Raw genomic sequence first — 26,601 nt, 5'->3', positions numbered from 1 at the left:
AAACATCCTGCTTAGCAATTAGAATGAATATAAAATGGCGGCAAAATCTGGCAGACCTCCACTTTCGCATACGCACGAATATAATCATGATTTTCCTTGGCGTTCTCTGTGGTATGTTCCTGGTGTTTGGGGAATCACTATCTGCAACCCTAAAAGGTAAGTCTTTGTTGAAAAAAAATATTGTTTCAGAACATATTATGAGTTAACGCAAAATATTTTTTCTGAACTCTTCAGGAACATCAATCCGTTTTTTTTTTTTTTTTTTTTTTTTTTTGCTTTCTTTTTGATCATACGCAAAGGGTTTGAAGAATAAATATCAGCAACAGGTTACTCTGCCAGTTTTTAGATTACAAAAAGAGGACTCTAATTTTATAATTCTTCGAAGTTCTGCTTAAAATTTTATAGAAAAAGCTTACTTTTAATTTTTTAAAAATAGAATATGTTATTATATGTTAATCCCATTGAAGCAATTGGCAATAAAGAATTGGCAACAAAAAACTAGCTGTTATAGTAAATACTGTTTAGAAATTAAAACACTTGTAATGAAAATATTCTTCAATATGTTTGCACCTCAAAATTAGACTAACGCAAGTTACATTATCACAACTTTTCAGGAGAATGTAAAATCATTTGTCTGGTGTATACAAGATTTCCTTTAGCAAATAATTACGAAACCCATTTTTTCTAGCATTACGTTGTCATGACTCAATGTGGAATAGTATTTTGCATTCAATCCAGTAAGATTCTGATAATCGCAATTTTCCAAATTACGTTAGATTGGCGGTGAGAAAGATATGAAAAATTGAAAAGCAAAAAGATATGTTTTGTGTAAAACGCTTGCCGTCCAAACGCTTGTTAGGCTTTCATTCGATATGTTTTATGTATTATTCTGTATAGCAACACCTACAAGATATAACATTGCTATATCTTGCCACAAAACGGAAAAGGATGTATTCTACTATTTTTACCAATTATCACAAAATTTCTAATTTTAGCAATTATACCCTGTTGTTTCTAGGTGCTTCATGTGTAAAATTTTAGATATATGTAGATAACGATAGATAAATAGCCATTTATAAATTAAACCGATTCGAGTCCTGTCTTTAATGTAAAACTTTAAAGCATAGTAACATTTAAACCCGTCTAGGGGTTATTGATTCTTTTATTTTCTTGAGTAAATGATAAACATGGATAGCTTTTTTCTTAAAAATATTACCTTTTTAGAGTTCTACATTTTATTAATTTCTTATATTAACAGCAATTTTACAAATCTTTTTTTCCGTAGTGAAAATTAATTAATGCGAAATTGATAGTTTTTTTTCCGGATAATGAATTTTAAAAACATTACTCTAATTTTCTTTAGAACTTGTTAACATTTGTCGTTTTACTGTTTAAAGTGTAAAACTGAAAAAAAGAGGATAACTACAGTACAATTTCATTTTAAAGTACTTACTTCTCTTAGGTTGAATTGGAAAAAAAAGCTCGATGTTAGTTTTCTATTTCACATATCGATTTAACTATTTGTCGAGAAAAATAATTCGAGAGTAGAGAGAGATTAAGAGAGAGATAAAAGAGTATTTTTTTCTTTTTTAATACTGTAAAATAAACAATCAACACACGTGTGTGTACGAGTAATAGCTGTTTACCTTTAAATAAGTGCATTCAGATTACGGATTTACTAATTTTGACTATTTATCTGAGTATATATTTTTTAAAATCTTGATAATGTGTAATCTTTTCAATTAACTTAGTACTGATATTTATGCATCTCTCTTATAGCATTAGAACGGAGAAATAGCGATAATCAGCTCAACATGGGAAACAAAAATTACTTGATTTCATATACACCAGCAAGCTTTCACGAATGATTGTATCTAAATAACTATTGCATATACAGTATACTTTTTTAAATTTCATTCTAGAACTCAATACTTGTGGCTTAATTGGTAGGTTTGTAGTTTTGAGTTTCGTTTATTGTAACCCGTCCTTTCTTTTTATCGAAATGGCGAAATGTTTTACCCTACATTTCTCCGACCTTTAAAATTTCCTCCCCCCTTAAATATATTAAAAGATAAGGTTGAGACTGAAAAACAGGGGGAAAGAAATTTCGCGATTAAGAAATGTAGGGGACCCCATCAAAATCATTATGTCCCAAAGTGATCACATTCAGCGGAGACTACAGTAATTAAAGCATTAGCAATTTACTAATGTGTGGAGATTTACTACTGTTGCCCATACTGCATAATACAAATCTAAGTATGTTTCATAAACGAAATGTCATGAACATTTTTGTAGATGAAGAGTTTCATGCCAGTGAAAGAGACCTTCGACGGGAAATTTTCGAGAATTATGACAAGCTCGTTCGTCCAGTTAAGTCGCCTTCTACGAGCATACAATTTTCTGTAAATCTGACTCCATTACAAGTAAAAGAAGTGGTACGTATTACTTTCTATTTTATGTTCCAAAAGGTTTTTAAACTAGTTTGTTTTAATTAATTTGTTTTCTTAATTCGTTTAATTTGTTTGATTAATTACATTGTGTGGCAAAAAAAAAAAAAAAAAAAAATGCCTTCAAAACGTTACTGAGATAATTGTTGCTTATTCTTATTTTAAATGACCCCCTGAATCCAACTATAGCCATCATTTTCCCCCTACACAAACCACTTTCTAGAAATGTCCCCCCCCCCCCGGTGATTTTTTTTTCAGTTTTCGACATTTTTATAGCCATTATTTTTATTTGGAGGTGGAGATAGTGTTATATTAGCCATTGAATCTCTTCAAAGAGGAGCAAAGTTTTTAAAAAAATGAATTTTTAGACCAAGTTGGGTGACTCATAGGGGTATTTCCTTCAAAAATATTTCAAAAATCACCAAAACCAATTTCTTTTCCTAGGAGATTGCTTTACAATTTTTTCTCTTTTTTTAAAAATTAAACCCGAATGGAAGACTCACTCTTATGAGTCATATGTCCGAAAATATTTTCACGCTGTATAAAAAAAGAAAAAAAATCAAGAGGTAATAAACAATGGAGCCGCTGTATTTCCACAAGCATAAATATATGTACATTAATGCTACTTTATGAGCATACCTAAGTTAATTTTTAACCATAAATTTATGTGGGAATGCAAATTGAGTAATACGGGAAACTTCTTTACTGAAGATATGTAATGCAAATCTGACTATGCAATTACAAAGCTCCGAAATAAAAATAAAAGCACAAGTACTACGTAAAATTTTGGTGCTGACAGGAGTGAGGGTTATACTCTAGTTTTGTGCCAAAAAATAAGTGAAACAATCGTAAAACAAACCTTGAAAAAAAATATCGATGTTGATGATTTTTGAAATATTTTAGTGGTAACATCCTCGTGAATTTCTTGAATTGATCTAAATAATCATGCTTTTGTACTTCGCAACTCTCTAGCCCCTCAGAAGAGTGGTCAAGGTTAATTTTATACTCTCTTCTCGTCCAAATAAAAATAATGGCTATAAGACTGCCGAAAACTGAAAAAAAATGGTAGGTTCAATTTGCAAAAGATGGGACGTGAAGGGGGGAAACGGTTGTCATACTTGGATTCAGGAGGTCATTTTACGTAAGTATCAAAATGAATTATGTCAGAAAACATTCGATTTTTTTTTTTTTTTTTTTTTTTTTTTTTGCCGCGCGTGTTATTGAAACAATATGAGATTATGAGTTATTGTGTTTAAACTTAAAGATTTGATCAGAAGTAGCGCAAATCTAGAAGAATTGCCGCACCACTTGTATTCTTTTTCTTTTCTTGCTCAAGGGCAGTCAGACAGGCACAGGCTGAATAGAGTCCCAATCACAATTAGATTTCTTAACCAGTGTATAGAGCAAGTGCAAATTCGATGTTTTCTTTTAACTGAACTAACAAAACGTACAGTTGTTACACAGATTTCCATTAAAATTTCGTCGCTCATTTTATTTTATTATAAAAACTCTATTTGCTGTTAAAAATATTGGTGAAAATTTCATCTCTAGTAAACAACAAACTATTTTAACTCAAACTACTTTATGTTTGAAATCTATTGAACTTATAGTTTTAAGGTTATTATTTGGTGTTATAAATAAATTGCAAATCTCAAAACAGGAACTTTATCATTTGTACTAACATTAGGGGAGAAGGGGGCTAATGTGGACAAGGGGTTAGTGTGGATATCTGGAATAACTCTGTTATTTGTTTTTCAAAATTTCAAAAAAATAAGGAGTTAAATATAATGTATTTTGTGTCATTTGCCTGATTACATTAATTTTGACAAGTATGCATTCAGTTACAAAGGATTTTATGTCCTGTTTTTTCATATTTTAGGTTTCATTTACAAATAAAATAGATTCTTGTAAGGTTATGAGTATTTTTACAAATGATTTTATATATTTATTTATCATATTAAATTTTGAGGTTTTATTCTTTATGAATTGCTTCATAAACTGATTTATTGAAAATGATAAAATGATGATATTTAAAAAGGATTCGGTGTGTTTTTGCACATTTTGAAGTCTTTTTTTTTTTAAACTAAATGAGTGTGTTTATTGAAAGATGCTAAATTAATTTACCAAGGAATTCTGTCATTTTCACACATTTTTAATTATTATTTGTTTATAATTCAAATTACCAACGATGATTTTTGCAAGTGATGTTCTTGGCAGAAATTGGGCACATGAGCTGCCCATTAATTTCCAGAAACTTTCTGAATTGTTTTTTCGGTGCATGTTCTGCTCTGTATCTCACATGTAACAATCAATGTTGATATATTTAGTAATAGTGTAAAGAAGAAAAATATTTCTCTTCTGCAAATAAAATAGCCTTTTTTCATCTAAATAAAAGTGATAGCTTTCAAACATTTTAATTTGTCTTTTAAATAGTCTCTTTATTTTAAGACAATTCATAGCTACGAATTAATATCTTAAACCTTTATTATTAATTAAAATATGCTTTGTTAAGGTTAACATTGGCTAGTAATATTCTATGAAGTTAAAACTTATTTATTTATCATTTTAAATTCACTGTTTGCATTGCTTTATTAGTATTCTAGCTTGTCCGAGAGCATCAATGCAGCGTTGACCCGTTCCTTCCAACTATCCCTCAATTTCAATGGAGATTTCTTTAAAGAGAAAATCATAGTCTTAATTATATTTTCGCCGCAGATGACATTTTTTGAAGAAGCAGTGTTATTATTCTGACGGAAATACCTTCCGTAACAAATTAAGCACTTGGGTAGTTGAACTGGGTAAAAAAAAAAAAAATTGAGATCCGTATTCGTATCTGCGGATCTTGACACTAATGATCCGTATCTGCGGATCTACTTTTTTGATGATCCGGCACATCACTATTTAGTATACTTTTTTTCACAAAAATGCTAAATTTGTCCACACTAGCCCAATTTTCCCCCATTAGGTTCCTTTTCATTTTATTTTTAGGAATTTAAACAGCTATTTATCGCTTTGGATTTATGGAATTTTACTTTGTTATAAAATATATTAATTTGTTTTAGGATGAATACAATCAGTTTATTGTACTGGACAGCTGGATGGTTATGGTAATACAGATTTTGTTTTAACATTGTAGTTATGTATCTTTAAAATTTTCTTAAAGATTACTTTTCTGTATTTTTAAATATTAATATTTATGCACTGCATATAAAAAGAAATATTTTTTAAGTTTACTGTAAAAAAGGATGTATTTCATTACGAATTGAAAGTACAATATTCAAATAAAAACGGTTAAACTTCTCAAAATGAAATAAGCAACATGAAACTTTAACGAAGGTGGCCACACTTGAGCATCGATACTCAAAAACAAATACTGAATGAAATAATTTTATTGAACAAGAAATCTGTAGAAACCTCGGTTGCTTAGAAATAGGTCAAACATATGATGTAGTTGAAGAATTCGAAACGAACAACAGAATGAAGAATTTCTCTAATTTGAAGTTATGCTTTCAAAACAGAAAATGTACACCGAAAACAAAGCATTAGCTGATGTAAAAGAAACTTAACGACAAATATAGCTCTTACTTTAAAATCTTTTTTAAAAATGGAAAATTTAGAGTATAAAAACTAAAATTTTAATCTTGAGTTTAAATGTTACAAAATTATTATCATTACAAATTACATCTTAGATAATAAACTTCATAAAAAAAACAATTAAGATAAATACCCCGAAAACAGGGGGCATTTTAAAAAGCAGAATTTGAGAAAGTCAAAGTTTTAACTGATTTAATCTGAAACTATGACATATGCATACGATTTATGATGTTACGCTCACTGATAGGTTTTATAGTTTAAGTCAAAAGTATAAAGTTTATTTGAAGAGATTTTAAAACCGGAATGCTCTGAACCGCAACTTTTCCGGATTTAGGAATTTTCCGAATCTTGGATTCCGACTCCAAAAAAAAAAAAAAAAAAAAAAGAGAGAGAAAAACTCTCCTGTTATGCGGTACTTGTAATGCTTTTCCTGGTTTCGATAATGTTTAAGCGAAATTTCTTTTATTTTGTACATATATATGAATGCATTCATTATGCTAAAGCAAAAGCTGGGGACAATTTGTTGCCCCGTATAATCCACGGATGTTGTTTTTTATTATCATACTGATCGTCCATACAATACAAAAATCACATTTTTACGGGAAAAAATACTGTACTTTTGTCCGATAGGCTTTTTATTGCATACTTATGAGAAGAAAAAGGAAGTGTAGTAAACCGAAAGCGGATGTAAAAAGATTACTGCACAATTACAGCACAACTTATTTATGCATAACACATGCAAGCATAAGCATCGAGAAGACGTTTAATTAACGCTGAACTGAAAACATGGTGTTTTCAACAAGTAAATGCCGTGCGTTAATAATTTTGAACTTTTAAAACTGAAAGAAAAAATGAAAAAAAAATTGAATTTCGATTTTTTACAAATCATTTAAAGAAAAAGTTTCAGATTTCGGGTTTCCGAAAGTGGGGTCTCGTACTGTATTTTCAAATGATGAATTTTTAATGATGAAGCACTTTTGATTATTTTTATGCACCACCAATCACCTTTTAGGTATCGCAGCTTGCCTCCAGACAAATGTACAAAATGTAAGCACAAAAAAAAAAAAAAAAAAAACATGATAAGTATGGATTTCAAATTCATACTTAATACGTTTTTTCATATTATTGAGAGGAACTAACCATTATTGTCACCACTGAACGATGAATGCTTACAGAAAAATTTCCCTTTTTGAAATTTTAATTAGAATTTATGGAATTTGCGTTAATTTCCTGAATTTATTTAAGTTGCAATGCATTGATATATGAAACGTGGTTTTATTTTTTTAACACATCTGTACAATTGAAAAAAAATATTTATTGCTCAAAAATAAAAACGAAAATATTTATGACAATTTCTACAAGAGGACGGATAATATACTTAAAAATAAAGTACTGGATAAGGTAAATTAACTATTTAAAAATGTACCTTTTTTTTAAATTTATGCACTATAAGTAACAAAAAACAACACGTATCTAAACTGGAATTCACAAGAGAATCTACTCTTACGATTTTTATTTCTAGTGCTTATTTATGTATCTATTCATTCTTGAGTGCCTTTGTATTTAATCGAAATATGTTTTTTTATAAAATAGAAATGGACTGATGACTATTTGAAATGGGACTTGGCTGATTACAACATATCCGTTCTTCGACTGCCAGCTTCTGAAGTCTGGAAACCAGATTTATCTCTATACTCTGCGTAAGATTTTATATCGTTCCTTTTCAACTCCTCCGGATTGACTGTTCGTCTTCTAGGCAGAGTCTTGGTCTGTTAAAGAAAATTAATTTACAAAAAAAAAAAAAAAAAATCTAGGATTTAACGTAATTATTTTTTTATCCTTATGTCAAAATTGTTTCCACAACGTTAATACACTTTGAAATGTGCACGTTTCAAAGTTTTAAAAGATTTTAAGTTTCGTGTCAAGCACTAGCACAACCAGAATTTATTTTCTTGGGATCGAAGATTTACTCATAAGTCTTTACATAGCTATGAACTTTCTTATTAGGAATCACAATAGGTGTTAAATCCAAAGGTCTTTAGAGGTTGTGCCTCGAACCTCTCCCCTCTGTCGAGGCATTCCTGGGTTTTTTTTTTTTTTTCTTTCATAGACATAATTTTCAGTTTACGATGTTAGCACTACCTACATTTCTTTACCTATCGTTGAACCGAAGGGGGGAAACTTGATGAGATGAGGATCAAAATAAGGGGGAAAAAAAACGTATATTTATCTTTTTTTAAAAAAACTTTGTGTAAAATTTCATTATCAGTGCGAGGCTGTATGAACAGCAAGTAATTTAGGCTAAGCAGTAGTTGTAGTTGAACAAATTCGTTAAAGTTCAATGGCCTGTTAAAATATAAATTTATCACTTTTTTTTTTTCAAATTTGTCTTAAGGTCACCTAAAAAAACAAAATCTGAAAAGTAGTCTGTCAATTGTAAAAAAAAAAAAGCAACATATCATGTCTTAGAGATGAATATTATTTAACATAAAAAAGTTTTTATATGCTACGTTCCGAGGGTTAGTAATAAAAGAGTTATAATTTAGAAGATTCTTCATTATAGATAATCCAAAAAAACGTTTTTTAAGGGATGCAAGTTAAAACTAGTTGGTTGTAAAAATATATTTGACTTCTTTAGTTTATAGTTCAGCTGAAAATAATGATAGTTAAGTTGCAAATGTACGCATAGATTTTTATTTTTGCCTTGCAAGTTTTAAAGCAACGTTATAAATCTTGAGTTAGGCGTGAAATCGAAATAGTTGCAATCATTTGTAAAAATGTGGTACTACTCTATTTGCTTTTGCAAGTACCATTGAGTATAAAATTGTACTAATTCTTAAGCTACGCAATTTTTGAAAATGTTGCAGAATCAAAACTTGTTTAGACCATTTTTTGGCAAAACAAGGAATCTCGATTAACAGCTTTGGGTTATTATTTTGCAAGAAATACACTACAGCTGAAAAACTTAAACAATATCCCAGTGCATGCTAGCATAAGTAAATCTGTTTTTTCCCCCCATTACTCAAAGCTATATTACTACTAGCGGTACCCGCGCGGCTTTGCCCGTAGTAGAAAATTAAAAGGTCATTTAGTTCGGCTGTATGTTTACAATTAACGTCTACATTACTTTACGTTTTTTTTTTCTTTCATTATATTTTCGTATTTTTAGCATATTCAAAAAACTTAGCATGTAGCTTAACAGAAACTGGCCTCAGAAATATTTTAAAACAATAAGGAAGACATAAGAATCCAAAAACTTACCAACAAAGAAATTTGAAAAACATTATTGCAATCTCAAAACTACTTAAATAGATATTCATTAAATTACCGCCCATTAGCCAGGGCTCAAGCAGAAATACGTGAAATACACCGCCAGCTCAGTCATTTCCATCCGAGGACTGCAGTTTCGTGCTTATTTACTACAGTTAATTATAATTTACTGAATATACCTTGCCTCGCGTTCAATCTTCGAGTTGAACCGAACCATTGCTTCGGTCACTCGTCTGGTCTGCTAATTCTATATTAGCTACCAGTTTGTTTCGCACTCTTGGCTTCCTTAAGAGGTTTTCCATCTCCAGCTCAGTCACTGTCCTGTGCCGGGCTGATGAGTGCTAATAAGCACGAAACTGCAGTCCTCGGCTGGAAATGACTGAGCTGGCGGTGTATTTCACGTATTTCTGCTTTAGCCCTGGCTAATGGGTGGTAATTTACTGAATATACCTTGCCTCGCGTTCAATCTTCAAATAGAACCGAACCATTGATTCGGTCACTCGTCTGGTCTGCTAATTCTATATAGCTACCAGTTTGTTTCGCACTCTTGGCTTCCTTAAGAGGTTTTCCATCTCCAGCTCAGTCACTTTCCTATGCCGGGCTGATGAGTGCTAATAAGCACGAAACTGCAGTCCTCGGCTGGAAATGACTGAGCTGATGGTGTATTTCACGTATTTCTGCTTTAGCCCTGGCTAATGGGCAGTAATTTACTGAATGTACCTTGCCTCGCGTTCAGTCTTCGAGTAGAACCGAACCACTGCTTCGGTCACTCGTCTGGTCTGCTAATTCTATATTAGCTACCAGTTTGTTTCGCACTCTTGGTTTCCTTAAGAGGTTTTCCATCTCCAGCTCAGTCACTTTCCTATGCCGGGCTGATGAGTGCTAATAAGCACGAAATTGCAGTCCTTAGCCAGAAATGACTGAGCTGGCGGTGTATTTCACGTACTTAAATAGAGACTATATGAAAGGAAATAAATATTACAAAAATATATAAATACTATTTATGTTATTACCGCTTAAAATATAGTTTATATGCAATCAATTGAAAGTGCGAAAACGCTCCTTACAGATATTTAGCATTCAATTATCTTTTGAGTAAAGATTTCTTACACAGTTGGTTTGGCTTAGGAAGAATCTAGGAAAGAGAAACGCATATAGGGGACAACAGTATTTCCTAAACATATCATTTAATCATAGATAAGTTTCTTTAAAATTATTATTATAGTCAATTATTATGCTTAGGATCAACAAACGTTCTCATGTAAAATCTTCCCCGTGTCTGAGTTTTGATGCTCGCTTCTTACACACGGAATAATTCTCGATAGAAACTGGTCTTGAAGATCCAGTAAATGAACATTATTGCCCAAACTGCTTAATAATATATATCTATTATTCTTTCGTTAATTGTTGCAACTTCGTGCATAAAAAGCAATCACAGTATTTGTGATTGCTAAACCGCGACTTATGTCGTAGTATTCTGAGATTTCTTAAGAAAATGTTCAGAGTTTAAGTGAGAACGAATATAGTTTCTCTTAGTTGCACAAATAAGGTCGCAGAAAGAGTTGGCATGTTATTTTAAATCATAGTATATAACAGCAATATGTACTGCACTAAGTGTAGATAAGAGTTGTTTTTTTTTTTTTTTCAGCACTCCAGATACTTCGCTCTTCCCTATTACACAAACCCAAGTACTAGTATACAACAATGGAGACGTGCTATGGGTTCCACCGTACACGATCAAGTCAAGATGTCCAATGTCATCCCTGAAAAAGAACCATAAAGGCATCATCGAATGCTGTATTAAATTTGGTTCCTGGACGTACAGTGAAAATGAGCTGGACTTGCAATTGCAAGCAAAAAAGGCAAGTAATATAGTGGGTATACCGCTGTACCTGACTTTAACCTACTTTTTCTTTTATATGTCGAATGCAACTGCACCATGTTACAAAACAATGTAAGATACAGTTGGAAAAAAAAAATGTTAATTGCGATATTCGGCTAACTGAAGTTATTTGATTAGTTTGGTTAAAAAAATTATTTTTAACATTAATGACCAATACGGGACAGAAACTCTACTTTAAAGTACACAATAAGCAATCTTTCAAAGAACTGAATCAGCAGTGTTTTGGTAATTAGGACCGGCTACCGTTTTTAAGTTGCAAGGTTTTAAAGGACTTATGCCCTTTCTGCAATAAATGTCCTGAAAGACTGGTTTAGAGTGATGAAAATGTAAATCAAATGAAACAGATTTGTTTCAAACTGAGTTATGATGAGAAAAAATAATATAACAAAGTGACAAAAATAATTAGTGAAGTCCGTATTCATAAATTCATTATCTTAAGCAGATACAGCGTGCATTTTCTTCTTTCTCTCGCCTTGTTTTAGTGAAGTTATACAGTCTGGTGAAAAAATAATACAAAAATACAAAAACTAATAAACTGAGATAAAAAGCAAAAGTTTCACCCCATGTGTATAAAACTATATTCATATTTATTTCATCCTCCACGGAAATATTTTTTTCTATCCTTCTCTTGTCTAGTTTTGTGTACCAAGTTCGATGTACATAATAGTGTGACTATGTTCACAACTGCACTGACAAATAATTTTGATGTTTGTTATGTCTTCCAACAATATGAAAATTTCCCCTTTATACTCAATATTGGCAAAGATATATCAGCCGACAAGAGTTACTAAGCAATATTCTCTTGAAAACAGTCAATAAAATAGCTAGCCTGAAACCACTCCTTTGATGTTCTATCTAATATTTAGGCATCATGAATGTTGATAATTGAAAACATTTGTCGCCCGGTAGATTCTTTTTCCAAACTCTTAATTTGGGAGATAAGTCCTCTTAAAAAATAAAGACCACCTGTTTTAACAGTTACAGATTTCATTGTTTTCAATAGATGTGATGGTGAATCTTGGTGTAATTTCAGAATTTCAAATGGTAATAATCTGTCACATTTGTTTAACATTCGTTTTGATGTCCTAAAATCCTGATCGCAAATGACAAACAAGGACAAATTGTCCTCTCAGAGGAAAGTCATCAGCAATCTTGTCAAATTTCTTCAGTGATGTTTTCAGAAAACGTCTCCTACAGTGTTGTTCTTATTTACCAGCACATATATCACTGAAAGCATACAGTTTTTTTCGCAGTTCCTGTAGTGATGTTAATAAAAAAACCTTGAGAAAATAACGAACTTCATTCCAATTTCGTGATTTTGAATCCCCCCCCCCTAACCCCCGAGCTGACGAACCTAACATTACCGAAATTATGCTAGATCAAAGGAGTATATTGTTTTTACTATATTACGCAAAAAAATCTAGTTCTTCTATGATCTAGCCATTGCGTCTTACTATTTCTTCTTTTTGCTCTAAACGAAAAATGTGACCCCTAAGTAAAGTTCTTTGTTGTACAAAGATTGACTTCCCTGCTACACTAGTCGATGTCTCTACATACAAATATGGAAAAACCACAGCTAACTCAATTTCGGAAAAAATGTGACTTATGCCCTTTCTGAAATAAACGATTCACGTAGGGGAAACCCAGACAACATGAATACCTTAAGCTTTTCTTGATTATTATCGTTTAGTTGTAACTGGGAAAGTTTAAACAAATGTTTACAATTAGTCCTCATTTAATGAACTTGCGTAATGCAATAACAGTTGTCCTTAATATTAATTAAACTATTGAATATAAGGCCATTTTTCAGCAATGACATGAATATCCACTTTGCTCAACACCCCGAGTAAAGTTTATTCGATACTAGAGCAAAGAGAACTACAGCATTATTTGTCATGAAACTTCTTCTTCTTCATCGGCACAACAGCCTGGTGCAGGCCAAGGCTTTCTCCGTCTGCTTCCTCCAGGCAGTACGACACGTTGCCAGGTTTCTCCACCTGTTCACTCCCAAAATTTTAAGGTCCTTCTCAACACTATCCAGCCACCTTGTTGCTGGTCTTCCCCTTCTCCTTGTACCCTCAATCTTCGAAAAAGTTAGCTTTTTAATCGAATCCAGATCTGCACGCTTAAATACGTGCCCCAGCCATCTGATTCTATTGGCTTTAATTACTCTTAAGATGTTGGGTTGTCTGTATTTACGGTATACTTCAAAGTTATATAAACTTCTCCAAGCTTCATTTTCTTTTACTCCTCCAAAAATTGCCCGAAGGATCTTCCTTTCAAAAATGAGAAGTCTGTTTTCCTCTGTTTTATTAATTGCCCATGTCTCACTACCGTATAAAGTGATCGGTCTTATGAGGGTTTTGTATAGGTTTATTTTTGTATTAATGGAAAGGAGCTTAGATTTTAATTGGCTCTTTAAGCCAAAGTAGCATCTATTTGCCATCAAAATTCGATTTCCAATTTCAACTTTAAACTCATTCTTACTGGTAATAAATGCACCCAAGTATTTAAACTGGGTGACTCCTTCAAAAGTATAGTTTCCAATATTAAACGGCTGCACATCATGTATTCTAGTGCTCGCAACCAAAAACTTAGTTTTTTCCTCATTTACAGCCAAGCCCAACTCCTTGGCAGCGCTCTCAAGGGCAACAAATGCCTCGATCACATCCTGTTTTCTTCGCCCAACGATGTCGATATCGTCCGCGTATGCCAATATCTGTATAGTTCTTTGCAGGATTGTGCCTCTAGTGTTGATACCTGAGTCTCGTATAACCTTTTCAAGGGCTAAATTTAACAAGATGCAAGACAGAGAGTCTTCTTGTCTGAGGCCTTTCTCTGTATAGAAGACCTCCGATACTTCGGACATGGTCTTAGTTCTGCATTTCACGCTTCGCAAAGTCATTTTGACAAGATTGATAAGCTTAGGAGGGATACCGAATTCGTACATCGCCTCGAACAATTTATTCCTGTTGATACAATCATATGCTGCCTTGAAGTCAATGAACAGATAGTAGGTATCAATTCCGTACTCCTTGATCCTTTCCAGGATTTGTCTTATAGAGTGAATATGGTCTATGGTAGACTTCCCCTCCAGGAAGCCACATTGATATTTTCCTACAGCTTTTGAAACATACGGAAGAAGTCTACGAAATAGGATGTTGGAAAAAATCCTAAAAGCCACATTCAGAAGTGTGATACCACGGTAGTTGCGACAGTCCAGCCTGTCTCCTTTTTTGTGGATGGTGAGAATTGAACCCTCTTCCCACTCAATGGGCATCTGTTCCTGGTTCCACAAATCATTAATGATCTTTAAAAGCTCATTGTTCAACTCCGGTGCATTGACAATAAATAGTTCGGCTTTAATGCCATTTGGGCCAGGGGCCCTGTTTCTATTAAGATTTTTTAAGGTATACTCCAATTCCCTTAAGGTAGGTACAGGCATATCTTGTGTTTGTCTAAGAGTACTAGGTGCTTCAAAGGTAACAATTTCATCAACCGGGCTGTCATTACCAAACAGCACCTCTTTAAAATGTTCTCTCCATCTAATCATTGTTTCTGTGTTATTACAAGTCAATTCACCATTTCTCTTTCTGATAGTTGTAGTTCTAGAGTTAAAATCTTTCCTAATATCATTAAGCAATTGATAAAATTTTTGTGCTTCTCTCTGGGTCTTCATATTTTCTATATCTTTGTATTTGTTTTCCATAAAGATTCTTTTATTTTTCTTATGCATCTTTTTTTCTTCCCTTCTCAACTCCTTATATGATTCAGCTGAATTTTTAGTAGAATGTCTTCCAATCATAACTCTGTAAGCTTGTTTTTTTCTATTAGTCAGTTCTTCACACTCCTCATGATACCAGCCATTTTCCCTTTTATTTTTCTTAAGCTCTGGTATGGTCACATTCGCTGCATTGTTAATCACCGTGACGACATCCTTCCATTAGTGTCTTTCATTTTCTACATATTCTCTACTTGTAAAACTTTCCTTTAAACAATTTCTATATCTCTTTAGGGTTTCAGGGTTCTTTAATTCATTGTAATCTAATTTCTTAACCTCCTTGCGCTCCCTCCTTGTGAATAACCTGCTAATCTTAGCTCTCACTTTAGACATCACCAAAAAATGGTCAGAGTCCACATTTGCCCCTCTATAACTGCGCACATCAATTAGACTACTTCGATGTCTTTTGTCCATCAGAATATGATCTATCTGATTAAATGTCAGGCCATCTGGGGCTCTCCAAGTGAGCTTATGCACATTTTTATGAGGAAATATAGTTCCTAAAACAACTTGATCATTTGCAGAAGCAAAATCTGCTAGTCTTGTGCCATTATCGTTGAAATTATCATGAAGGCTATTATTTCCTATAAACTCCTTCAAGCTATGATCTTTCCCAATCTTGGCATTAAAATCTCCAACCACTATTTTGATGTCATTTGAATGACATCCAGAGAAGACATTTTCCAGCCTGTCATAAAAACCATCCTTCTCAACATTATGTTTTTCCTCCGTAGGTGCATTTACACAAATAATACTAATATTGTGTAGCTTTCCCCTCAATCTTAATTTACATATCCGTTCATTCACCGGCACAAAGTCCACTATTCTCTCTCTCTCTCTCTTAACTTTTTGGACACAACAAAACCCGTGCCAAACTGATGTTGCGAGTCATGACAGCTGTAATAAAAGCTATAATTCCTCTTTTCCAGAATACCATGTCCTAACCATCTCATATCCTGCACTGCCAAAAGATCAATATTATAAGAAGTAAACACTTCTATTAGGTTCTTCAGTGCTCCACCCCTATATATTGTACGTAAATTCCATGTCCCAATTTTCAAATCCATATTCATTCCATGTCGTCTCCGTCGATTCCGTCCGGATTTAGCTTCTTGAGATTTCTGAACAAGATTTGTTTTCCGGGGTGAGGTTGTTGGCCTCGCGCCCAGCCCCCAACCTGGAGGACCAGGTGTTCCTTTTAGTCTGGCACCTACCCTTCGACCTGTCCGACTTGGGAGACCCTACCAGTAGCAAAGCTACCGCCGGCATAGCTTTCCGGGTCATCGGTGCACGCAAGCTCCACCACAGGCAGAAACCTTCAAGGCAGAAACACCATCGGGGAGTTGTCATGAAACTAAACATTAAAAATAAAATAACCATCAAAAATTGAAGGAACATATTCAAAAAACATTTTTTTTTTGCTGCAATACTAATTATTGTAGTTATTACAAACAAAAAAAAATGAACTTAAAAATGAAATAAACGTCGAAAACATAGTAGAAAACAATTTTTTGCTACAATGCTAATCAGGGGATGGATACAGGATTTCATTTTAGGGGGGTCATGTTCAAGAATGTAGTCTTACCTGCGACAACTTTCTGAAACATAGGTTTCTTCAAGTGTCAACAAAAGCACAAAATCAGTCATTATTTGGTTGCAAACTTAATTAGTTTTAACTATTGTAAATTAAATACTTAAATTATTATTAATTAAATTTAATTAATAATAATTCAATACATTAAAATCACCTAATTAAGTTGCATTAAAACCTGTTTAGACCACATTATTCACACAGCCAACATAATACAATAAATAAATACCACGAAAATCTAATAAATATTAACTGTTTTATGAACATGATACATTTAGGTATTGATTAAACATTAGCATGATATTCGACACAGGACACACATACATCTTGTATGCAGAAAAATACAATGAACTTCACTAAATAATAGTAAGAAATACGTCGAAAATTTTCTTTAAAATTACATATTTCATGAATATATTTCGGACATTGATGAATATTGATGAATACTCACCGATTCTTTTCGATTGTCGAAAAATCAGAGGCGAATGAAGACGTCGCAGTCTCAGAGTCTGATACAAGAACTCCGGATATGTTTCCATCGGTTTTGGGTTCATCAGTTTTTTTTAACTTTTCAAAAAAGACAATAATGTTCTGTGACTCGAACGCTTCATTATTTTGGTTACAAGAAGTTCTTTTTCTAACAAACGCGGCTTCTTTCAGCATAGATTCCGTCTACTACGATGGGCTAATTACGAAAACCCTCGTATAACGAGGTTTCGGACGAACACGATACTAAATTTTTACATTTCTTGCCCGACACTAAGTCCAAAACACTGATTTATTTTAACTATTTACTGCTCATTTAAAAATAAACTCGGCACGAACAAAAACGAAACTATCTAAAAATCACAACAGAAAAGAATAGTCTACAGAGACTTTACATAAAAAATTTTGACACATTATAATAACTATCGGCGATTAAATTTATTCTATAAAAAACGTTCGGGCGGCAGAATTTTTTTTTTCTTCATTATACTGGCGCCTTAAGACAGCTGCTGCGACGAAGAGACTGTCTCAAGCAGAGTTAATTTATTACCTACATATAAATAGAAAACAGACATGTAATTCCCCCCTCCCCCCAAAAAAAAGGAAATCCAAAAATGATTTACTTTCTCTTGTGGTTTCGGTCAGGTTTTCTTTTCTTTCATTTTCAAGCAGTCATTTTCCCTACTCAAATGCAATGAACCTGATAACAGATTAAGAAGTGCTGTCACAGATGAAGGGGGGGCACGACTCCCACCTGCCCCTCTCACTTTCTTTGTAACCACCACTTCATGCCCAAACAAATTGGATTCAAAAAGATATTTACTATTGCCCATGGTTTCGACATTTTTTTATAATTGACCTGTGACCCCCCACCCCACCCTTGTATCCGCATCTGATGCTAATTATTTTGGTTATTACAAACAAAGAAATTCAACTTAAAAATAAAATAAACATCAAAAATTAAAAGAACATATTAAAACATTTTTGCTACAATACTAATTATTGCAGTTATTACTATGACAAACGAGGAAATTAAACTAAAAAAAAATCAACATCCAAAATTATAGGAGCATATTTGTAAAAAAAAAAAAAAAAAAAAAAAAAAACATTTTCCTGCTACAATACTAATTATTGCAGTTATCACAAACAAAATCATCACCATTTTCAAATGCTGAACAGTCTTCATCACACCACTGAGTACAAATACGACTTTTTTTTCCAGTTTTCCGTTGGGTGATCATCTTCAATGTAAATTTTATCGCAGAAAATGCACATTACATCATTAAATTTCTTTACTTACTTCTTCTTATTATTCTCTTTTTCAGTCCTATGTTTTGTTGCAGAGATTTTTGATTTACAGTCTTTTTGATTGTTTTCTGGGAAGCTTTAATCAAAACATCATCTAATGATTTCATGTTTCTTTCTTGCTTTTTCAAATTTTTGTTTCTGATCTTCCTTTACTGGAATACTTGTCAGGAGTATAGATATTTATATCTTTCGTTTACGTGTTGTTGTGTTGCTATTGGTTTAGCAGGCTGAGGTTTAGGTCGTAAAACTGTAGAACTATAGTATTTCTTGGAATACCAAGGTCTGGGTGAAGTGGCGCGATCATAATTGCCTTAGATTTCTTTTGCTGTTTCAGACTCCATGGGAGTATGAGAACTGTCTGCAATGTTAGCATTGTCTTGAGATCTTAAAATTGAAGGACTTCCAGAATCGGATGAAGTGACTTGTCATGACCGGCTAAAGTGAATATGGTATTCACTTTGCCCTTTAGGTACATTTTTGAGGTTATCCCAAATTACTAAAGAACCAGAGCATCTAAACTCGTCGTCTACGGATAGTTGAAAGCTACATAATCATGCACCAAATCCCACTCAAGAACAAGTGACAAATAGTATTAAAGTAATAAACGAAACACCTTGGTTGCTTATTAAATAGATAGGATCAGCGAGAACACGCCTCTTACTACTAAGAGCTTTCCGGCTGATTCTACCTATTACAAGATATGCAGCCAACCGTCTTGTCTAGTGTCAGAGGAGTCTGACGCCAACAGCGAGGTCCCGGGCTCGAATCCTGGTTCGAGCATGGATGTACTTTCTCTCTCCTGTCCTTTTCCCTTCTTCGTGTGAATGTGTTGTTACTCTGTGAATGGTGGCCTGCCCTATAAACGAGTCCTTATGACATGCGTGTACTGTGGAAGTCGGACTTCACACCAAATTACGGTACAGTTGGAAAAGTGAAGCAGCACATCCCAAATTTACATCCTAACTGGCATAAGACAACAATAACGACAGCAACAAAGAATGCAAATGATGTTTCCGTCTCAAAATAATCCGCATCTTTCCGAGGTAAGGCCTTATCTTACTCGCCAGTGATCAATGAGTTTTTCATCTTGAAATGGTTCTCTACATCCTTAACAGTCATTACAGAATTCAAAAATGAAAAAGCGTCTAATTAAAATATGCTTCACATTAAAAAGATACTCTTTTATGCGTAGGTTGATGTTTCTAACTTCCTTGACATCCATCCTGAGTGGAAGTTAGTTCACGTGCTATCTGAGAGAAAGAATAAAAAGTACCCATGCTGTGTCGAAAAGTATCCTTCTGTTGAGTTCAACATCACCATGCGTCGTAGATCGCCGTATCTTATTGAGAAGAAAATATTTGAATAAATGGACTGTTCGTGATGATCTTGTTGTGAGTATTCTTCTCTAAGAATATCTTTTTAAATGATGGTTTAAAAAAAAAAGACTATTTCTTCATAAAATAGATTTATTCTTAGGTAACCGGTTGCTTCTATGACGCTTCGTGTTCATTAATCTTTGTATGTGTTAAGAAGCCAGTAATGTGCTAGCACTATAAAATAAGTATTCTTTTATGCTAGTTTTAAGTTTTGTAATTTAAATTTGTTAACTTTATAAAGCTGAAAATGTGCTACATTTTTTTTTTTTTTTGCAAAGTGCTATTTTCTCTATAAGTCTCATTTTTCAATTATTTATTTTTGGATTGTCCATTGAAAACTTCTTTAATTGTCTGATTTATTTTTAGAATAGTTTGATGTCTTCAAACACATTTTTCTATTCTGTATAGTCGAGAAATTCTTTTCTCTTAAAGTTCGAAATGTAAGGGATTTTTAAATGCCTTGAATTTTAACTCTTACAGAGCAAGGAGTCAAAATTATGGACTGAAGAGATGTTAAAAAGACCAAATGCCGAATTGATACCAAAATATCAATTAAGCTCCATTTTTTTAGCTTCTTGTGAGCATTTAAGCAAAGCAGCAATTTGACTTTAGATTTTTTTTTTTTTTTAATTTCTCTGAAAATCGTAGTTTATATGCACTTGTCGTTCTGTAAAGAGAACTCTAAGAAATAAAAAACCTAAATAAACAAAATAAAATAACAATATTAAGTGATGATTTATTGTTTGTTTAGAGATTTTTCTTTTCTTTTTCAATTGTAAATCTCACTATCAAATTAATGCAATTGAGAGAAAGCTTTAGAGCTACTATTAAATAGGATAACAGCACCAGTCATAGGCATGCTTAAGACATCGTTTTTAATTAACTAAATTTTCTGACCCTTTTAATGAGTTTTGACTTTTTGAATTATTTTTCTCACATGCAAAAACATCTTATCTATTGTTTGGCTGCTTCTGGACCCTCTGTCTTAATTAATTCTAGTTTTATTTGCATAATTTTGGAAAAACGTCAAAGTAACAGACATCAAAAAATCTGATGATACTCACCAACAGAGAAGATGGGGAAAAGATGAGTAAAGAAAAAAATCCCTTTTTCCCTTCAAAATGTGTAAAAAAATATTTTTTTTATTTTTAGAACTAAAGACTCATTAAATTCAAATGAACATAAAACACCTGCAGACCGCGTGGTGGCTTCCTCAATGCCTCGTAAATACCAACTGACTCATAAAATTCACTCTAATAACACTAAATGGTTGCGTCATATACATGGACAACAGCAACATCAGTTTTACCAGCCGACAATTCTTATTATATAAATCCAAACTTATGACTGCCTGTTACTGGTTACCTTACCCTATATACCATGAGAAAAAAAACAAGTTTGTATTCCTAGATTGTTGTTTTTTCTTACTGCATAAACTTTTTCAACTGGAATAAACTAAAATTGAATTATTATTGCTTTCTTATTCTAAATTTATTGTTTCCAATGTTCGTAAAATATGTATAGCAAGTTTCAGTTACTTATGACTATTAGAAGGAATTCTAAGTAGATCGAAATAGCGTAACTATGATTATAACCAACCTGTGGTTCTTTTTGGAAATGATCAAGACCAAAAATATTGACCAACAGCTCTTAAACGACATCCTGCATATTTTTCACGCTTAAATGCAGTAAATACTCGTATGTTTTGGAAAACTAAGTCAAAACTGAATAGTATGCATTCATTTGTAATGCGGTAATTAGCATTTTATTTAATTATATATTCAAAAAATAGTAGGTAGTACATTACGACATGAGAACACTTTCGTTCATTTTACGCTCTAAAATTGCTGAAAAACCTTTATTTCTTGTTTGCGAGATACTGTTTATGTTTATGACTCTTTATTAGTTTCAGCATCAAAATGTATCAAAAAATATAATAATGAAATAATAAAAAAAATTAAAAACAACTGATAAAACAAAGCACAGTTTCATTTTCGAGTAAAAGATAATACTATAGTATTATCATCATGAATGTAGTTTTAAATAAAGTTTCTTTAAGTCAAAGTAATGAAATGTAACAAAAATAAATTAACTAAAACATAAACATTATTAATGTAAGATTTTTGGTTGTTAGAAATGTAGTTTGTCCGAAACATAATTAAAAAAGATTTATGGTACACACGTTATATGTGCCTAAAGTACAATATTTCTTGATTAAGAGCAAGATAAATGATCTTGCACAAGCAGCTCTAATTTCAAAAGCTTTTAGTTGCTAAAGGGATGCTATACATGTTTTCGAAACTATAGACGAAAAAATAAATAATTTAGGGTACGAAATAAAAAAGAGTTTGTCCTCTTATTGTTTAAAACTTTCAGACGACAGATGTATAAAACGAAAATCTTTTGGTAATTAAGTTCTTAAATGAATGTATTGCTCTATGGAAAGTTTAGAGAACTTGTACGTGCTCATACTACACCACTTACAATTACCACTATTACTACCAAGTGAAGATCAGCTAATTATTTTTAATATAATAATTGTTTTGATAGTTATTAAATTTATGCGGAAAGTACTACCTGTATTCACAACTCCAACAAACTATAGGGTGCATTGCAGCCACTGTCTAATGGTGGATGAAAAAGGTTAAACAAACAAATGCTGTAACTTTCAATTTGCTTTGACGCTTAGTGAATGTCAGTAATATTTCATCGTGTTAGGGGGATGCTTTCTTTTCTATTCTGAAATTTCATCACACCACAAAGTCTCTGAAACCCCAAAGAAAACACATTTACCCCAAAGAAAGCACGTGGAATGGAATGTTATACCTTTTTCGGTAGTATTGTTAATCACCGGATGGTAGCGTATTCGAGCTCTGGAGTTGCGAATAGTATATGAACTTTCCGGTCCCACGCCCTTTACTTGTATGCAAGCATACTACTGCAGTTATGTTTTGCGTAGTTAACTCATTAAATTCAATAGAAAGATAGCTTAACCTCTTTCCACATTACCTAAAGTTTTTTAAATTACATTGGCCAAATTAAAAAGTCTAAAACCTTGCAAACAAAAATATATCTATACTAGAAGTCGCCCGTCATGGTATGACGGGTGAAAATTGTTTCTACATTTGAACAAAACAATTACCTGTTAGGTGATATTTTGATAGTTCAAATTTTAACTCTAACACCAGTGGATTAACCCTAAACTTTAGTAGATAGCGTCAATTTGCATCTCCAGAGCTCGAATACGCTACCTTGCTGTGATTTACAATACTACCGAAAAAGGTAAAACAATCCATTCCACATGTTTTCTTTGGGATAAATTACAGGCTTCAGATAGTTTATAGTGTAATGTAATTTCAGAACCATAGACAAGAAAGCTTCCTACAAACACTATGATAAATTACTATCATTCACTAATCTTCAAAGCAAGTTATGAGTTACAGCATTTGTTTACCTTTTTCATCCGCCATTAGACAGTGGCTGAAGCGCCCCCTATAGTTTATTGGAGTTGCGAATTGTTTTGGTTCCTTCTTTTTCCTAAAATGACAGTCTTACCAGTAAAACTGTTAAGTCGCCTGATCGAGTTCAGACTTGTCACAATAAAGCATTTTCATGTATATCAAGCATTACCGACACATATTATCAAATTATCACTCCGTGGCTCGAGGTTCATTGTTGAAACACGCGGGTTACTTTATCATCGGCCATTATTTATATGAGGATATACGGAACACCAAACAACTTTACTTCAAACAGAGTTCACAGTTTGATTTGAGTTCTTCCTACCTTTATCTTGACTTAGAAATTCAGCATTCGAAGAGGAATCACTTCTAACTCAAGCTCCGATCGTGTTCATCAGAATTTAAAGTGAATTAAAATGTATTGTACAAAAATTTCAACAAATGGTATAGTCTAAGAAACTATCATTAAGTAAAATTCTCAAATAACACTTTAAAATTTGTGGTGAAAGTGTTTTAAATATTTCATTTAAAAAGAAGGTAAACTAGGCTCAGAAGATGTAACATGTAGACACAGAAATGTTTTACCCCTTCTGTAGTCCAAATAAAAAAGCGCCAAAAACTTTCAAACTGCGTTCTTTTTTCCCCCAAAGTAAAAAAATATAGACATATTTCTAAATAATAAACTGATAAGTGCGTTAAATTTTTGTTTTTGTACTCAAGGTTGTTTTATGCTTCCAATGATTTACATTTCAAAGAATTGCAATTCATAATTTATAATGTTTATTGCTAAAACAAATGTTTTTTTTTTTTTTTTTTTCCCAGAATCACGACACTTCTAGAAGTAGAAAGATTCCTTGTAAGGATATAACTTCTCTGTGTGAAATCGCAAAATTGTACTGCTATTGAAATAAAGGATATAAAAACTTTTTATAATGTATTCCTATTTATTTAATGAAGAAAAAATATGTTTATGAAATGCATCAAGAAGTTTCAAGATCTCCATGATGAGGAAAGGCTCAAAACAGTTAATAAACAGTTGTGTTGAAATGAGTTTTTTTTTTTTTTTTTTTTTTTTTTTTTTTTTTTGTAAGCGACTACTTTCAGTCAGACTTTTTAATCAATCAAGTTTCAAATATGCAGAAGACAATGTTATGTTTTACACATATTACCGAAATGTATAAACCTTTTACTGAAGGTAATGTCTCCTTGAGAACTCTTTGTATAATCCTCGACTTAACTGCTGAAAATAAGCCATTACCGATTTATTAGTTAAATATAAGTAAATACATTCATAAGGTATACCACTGAAGTTATTTAAAATGTGCCATTAATTACTTGCTCTTATCATACATTCACAAAAGTTGATTTTAGTGAATTTAATGGCGCAGAATGCCTTAAGTTGCTTAACTGCGCCATTTTTATCAAGATACTAACTAAGCACGTGGTTTTTAGGCCTAACTAATACAAACTACAAACATATGCATCCTGGTTTACGAGAGTTCATGACGAACGTTATTTAGAAACAGGATTTTAAAAGAAAGATGTCCAAACCCTAATAATCTCGATTTCCTATTTAAAAAAAGCGTGTCATAAAGTTCAAACAGCGCCGTATACAGGGGGGGGGGGGATCTTAAGCCCCCCCCCCCCAAAAAAAGTTTAGTTTGACATTTAAATGTTTGTTTGAATTTAAAAAATTTTAAAAAATATTCTTTCAAAACTCAGATGTCTTTCACATGCATATTAATAGCATAAAACGCTTTCATAACAGATAACCTGACGACTTCAACATTAGTACAAATAGCACATGAAAGTTTTAAGCCCTCTCCAAAATTATTCTGGTTACGGCCCTGAGTTCAACATATTCAATTTGAAACATACTTTTAGTATTCATTTAATTCAGGTGAAATCATAACAGAAATGAGTTTTAAAAAAAGGTTAAACAGGATGCTTAGTAAGATTATATTTACGTCAACCTAAATACAACGAAAAGTAAAATTGTGTTGCCATATCAATGAAAGTAATGCTAAAAATAAAATAGGACGAGCGCATATTTATGTCTAAGATACAGTAATTTAGCCATTGCAACTTTTTTTCTCTGCTTTGTGACTCATTACTTCAATTTTGTGAGTCAGAACACGTACAATTTTGAGATCATGCTTGCTTTTTTCCGACAAAAGATTTCTTACTAAGCTTGCTAATCTTGAAATTAAGCATACTGTTCACAAAACAAGCATATAAATCAAAACATTTGAAGATTTTTTTTTAGAAAATTATTTTTACTCCCCCAATTAACAAATGATTGATTGAAAAAGCCAAATGAAAAATAAAATACATATTCGGTGATCCAAGATAATAGGAACTTTGCTGCATGTAATAAAGAAAAGTATTCCTACAGTATTTTTTTTTTTTTTAATCAAAGACATTTTTTTTTGCAAATTTAATCATTTGAGAAACTTTGCCAATTCTAGACTTAATTTTATTCAAAATGATCTAAGTATTGAGAAAACTATTGAAATTTGTAAAGCAAATAATAGTGAATAAATAATATTGCATGAAAACTTTAAAAGTTGATGATGAAATCTTGAAACATAAATACATAGCTTTTTATTCCAGGGTTTAATGCAAATGAAGCTCAAAAAAAAAAACCTCACCATTATTCAGCAAAATTAAACTAAATGTTTTCGGCACAACTTCAGGAAATCCCACAAATGGATACACCCATCAACTAGAATGTCATACCTTGTCTAATTATCCTTTAATTCGAATCTGGATCAACCTCCTCCATTAGTAATCCTACAGAAATAGTTCTAGTGTTCTTTTGCGGTACCGTTAACAATAGTTAGTAATTTATCTTTGAGAACAACAAAATGGAACTTGTCAGGAGGCTTAGTTTAACTGTAATTTGTTCGTTACGTAAGTGGATCATGGATAAGACGACTTAAGCAAAAACAATTCTTAAGTAACCTCACTTTTATTCTTTTAACTAGACAGGATTTTTGAGATATTTTTGTAAAATATATTTTGTTACATTACTCTCTTAAAAGCGCATTAACAAAATGACAATCACTAAACTATTACTGATAAAAAATGAGGAAATAAAAGAGAAAAAGGACGTTTAGTTAAAAGAAATATTACTATTATACTAAAAGAAGTATGCACACTTGAAAGTGAAAATCTACCAAAATAACCATTTTTTACTGTACCGTAAACACGGGTTACTTTAGCCCAGATTTTTAACTTTTCTCATTCTTTTCTTAATAATTTTATAACTATTCATATTTCAAAACTGTGGAAACTTGTTTTACACGTGAAGACATCTCTTAATGTAATTTTGAATCGTGATGAGTTTATTTCCAAGTATTTTTAGTCTTTCTTAGTACTTTT

At 32.3% G+C, this 26,601-nt stretch overlaps 1 protein-coding gene across 1 annotated transcript; it reads left to right on the top strand.

Annotated features, from left to right (window-relative positions):
- Positions 1-24,267, top strand: LOC129216030 (neuronal acetylcholine receptor subunit alpha-7-like). The gene is made up of 7 exons (XM_054850173.1): positions 1-156; positions 2,296-2,435; positions 5,510-5,554; positions 7,635-7,741; positions 10,960-11,173; positions 19,573-19,771; positions 24,040-24,267. Exons 1-6 carry the CDS (start codon positions 24-26, stop codon positions 19,744-19,746), a joined length of 813 nt encoding a protein of 270 aa, XP_054706148.1. The 5' UTR covers positions 1-23; the 3' UTR covers positions 19,747-19,771; positions 24,040-24,267.
- Positions 24,268-26,601: the final 2,334 nt, after the last annotated feature.

Source organism: Uloborus diversus, chromosome 2 (genome assembly GCF_026930045.1).
Source record: "Uloborus diversus isolate 005 chromosome 2, Udiv.v.3.1, whole genome shotgun sequence".
Taxonomy (NCBI): Eukaryota; Metazoa; Arthropoda; class Arachnida; order Araneae; family Uloboridae; genus Uloborus; species Uloborus diversus.
The sequence above is the reverse complement of the archived record's forward strand: the minus strand, read 5'-3'. Positions and strand labels throughout refer to the sequence as shown.

Coding starts and splice junctions, on each gene's coding strand:
- LOC129216030 (XM_054850173.1), top strand. CDS start 24: ATGAATATAAAATGGCGGCAAAATCTGGCAGACCTCCACTTTCGCATA. Junction 157..2,295: donor ACTATCTGCAACCCTAAAAG/GTAAGTCTTTGT, acceptor ACATTTTTGTAG/ATGAAGAGTTTCATGCCAGT. Junction 2,436..5,509: donor CATTACAAGTAAAAGAAGTG/GTACGTATTACT, acceptor AATTTGTTTTAG/GATGAATACAATCAGTTTAT.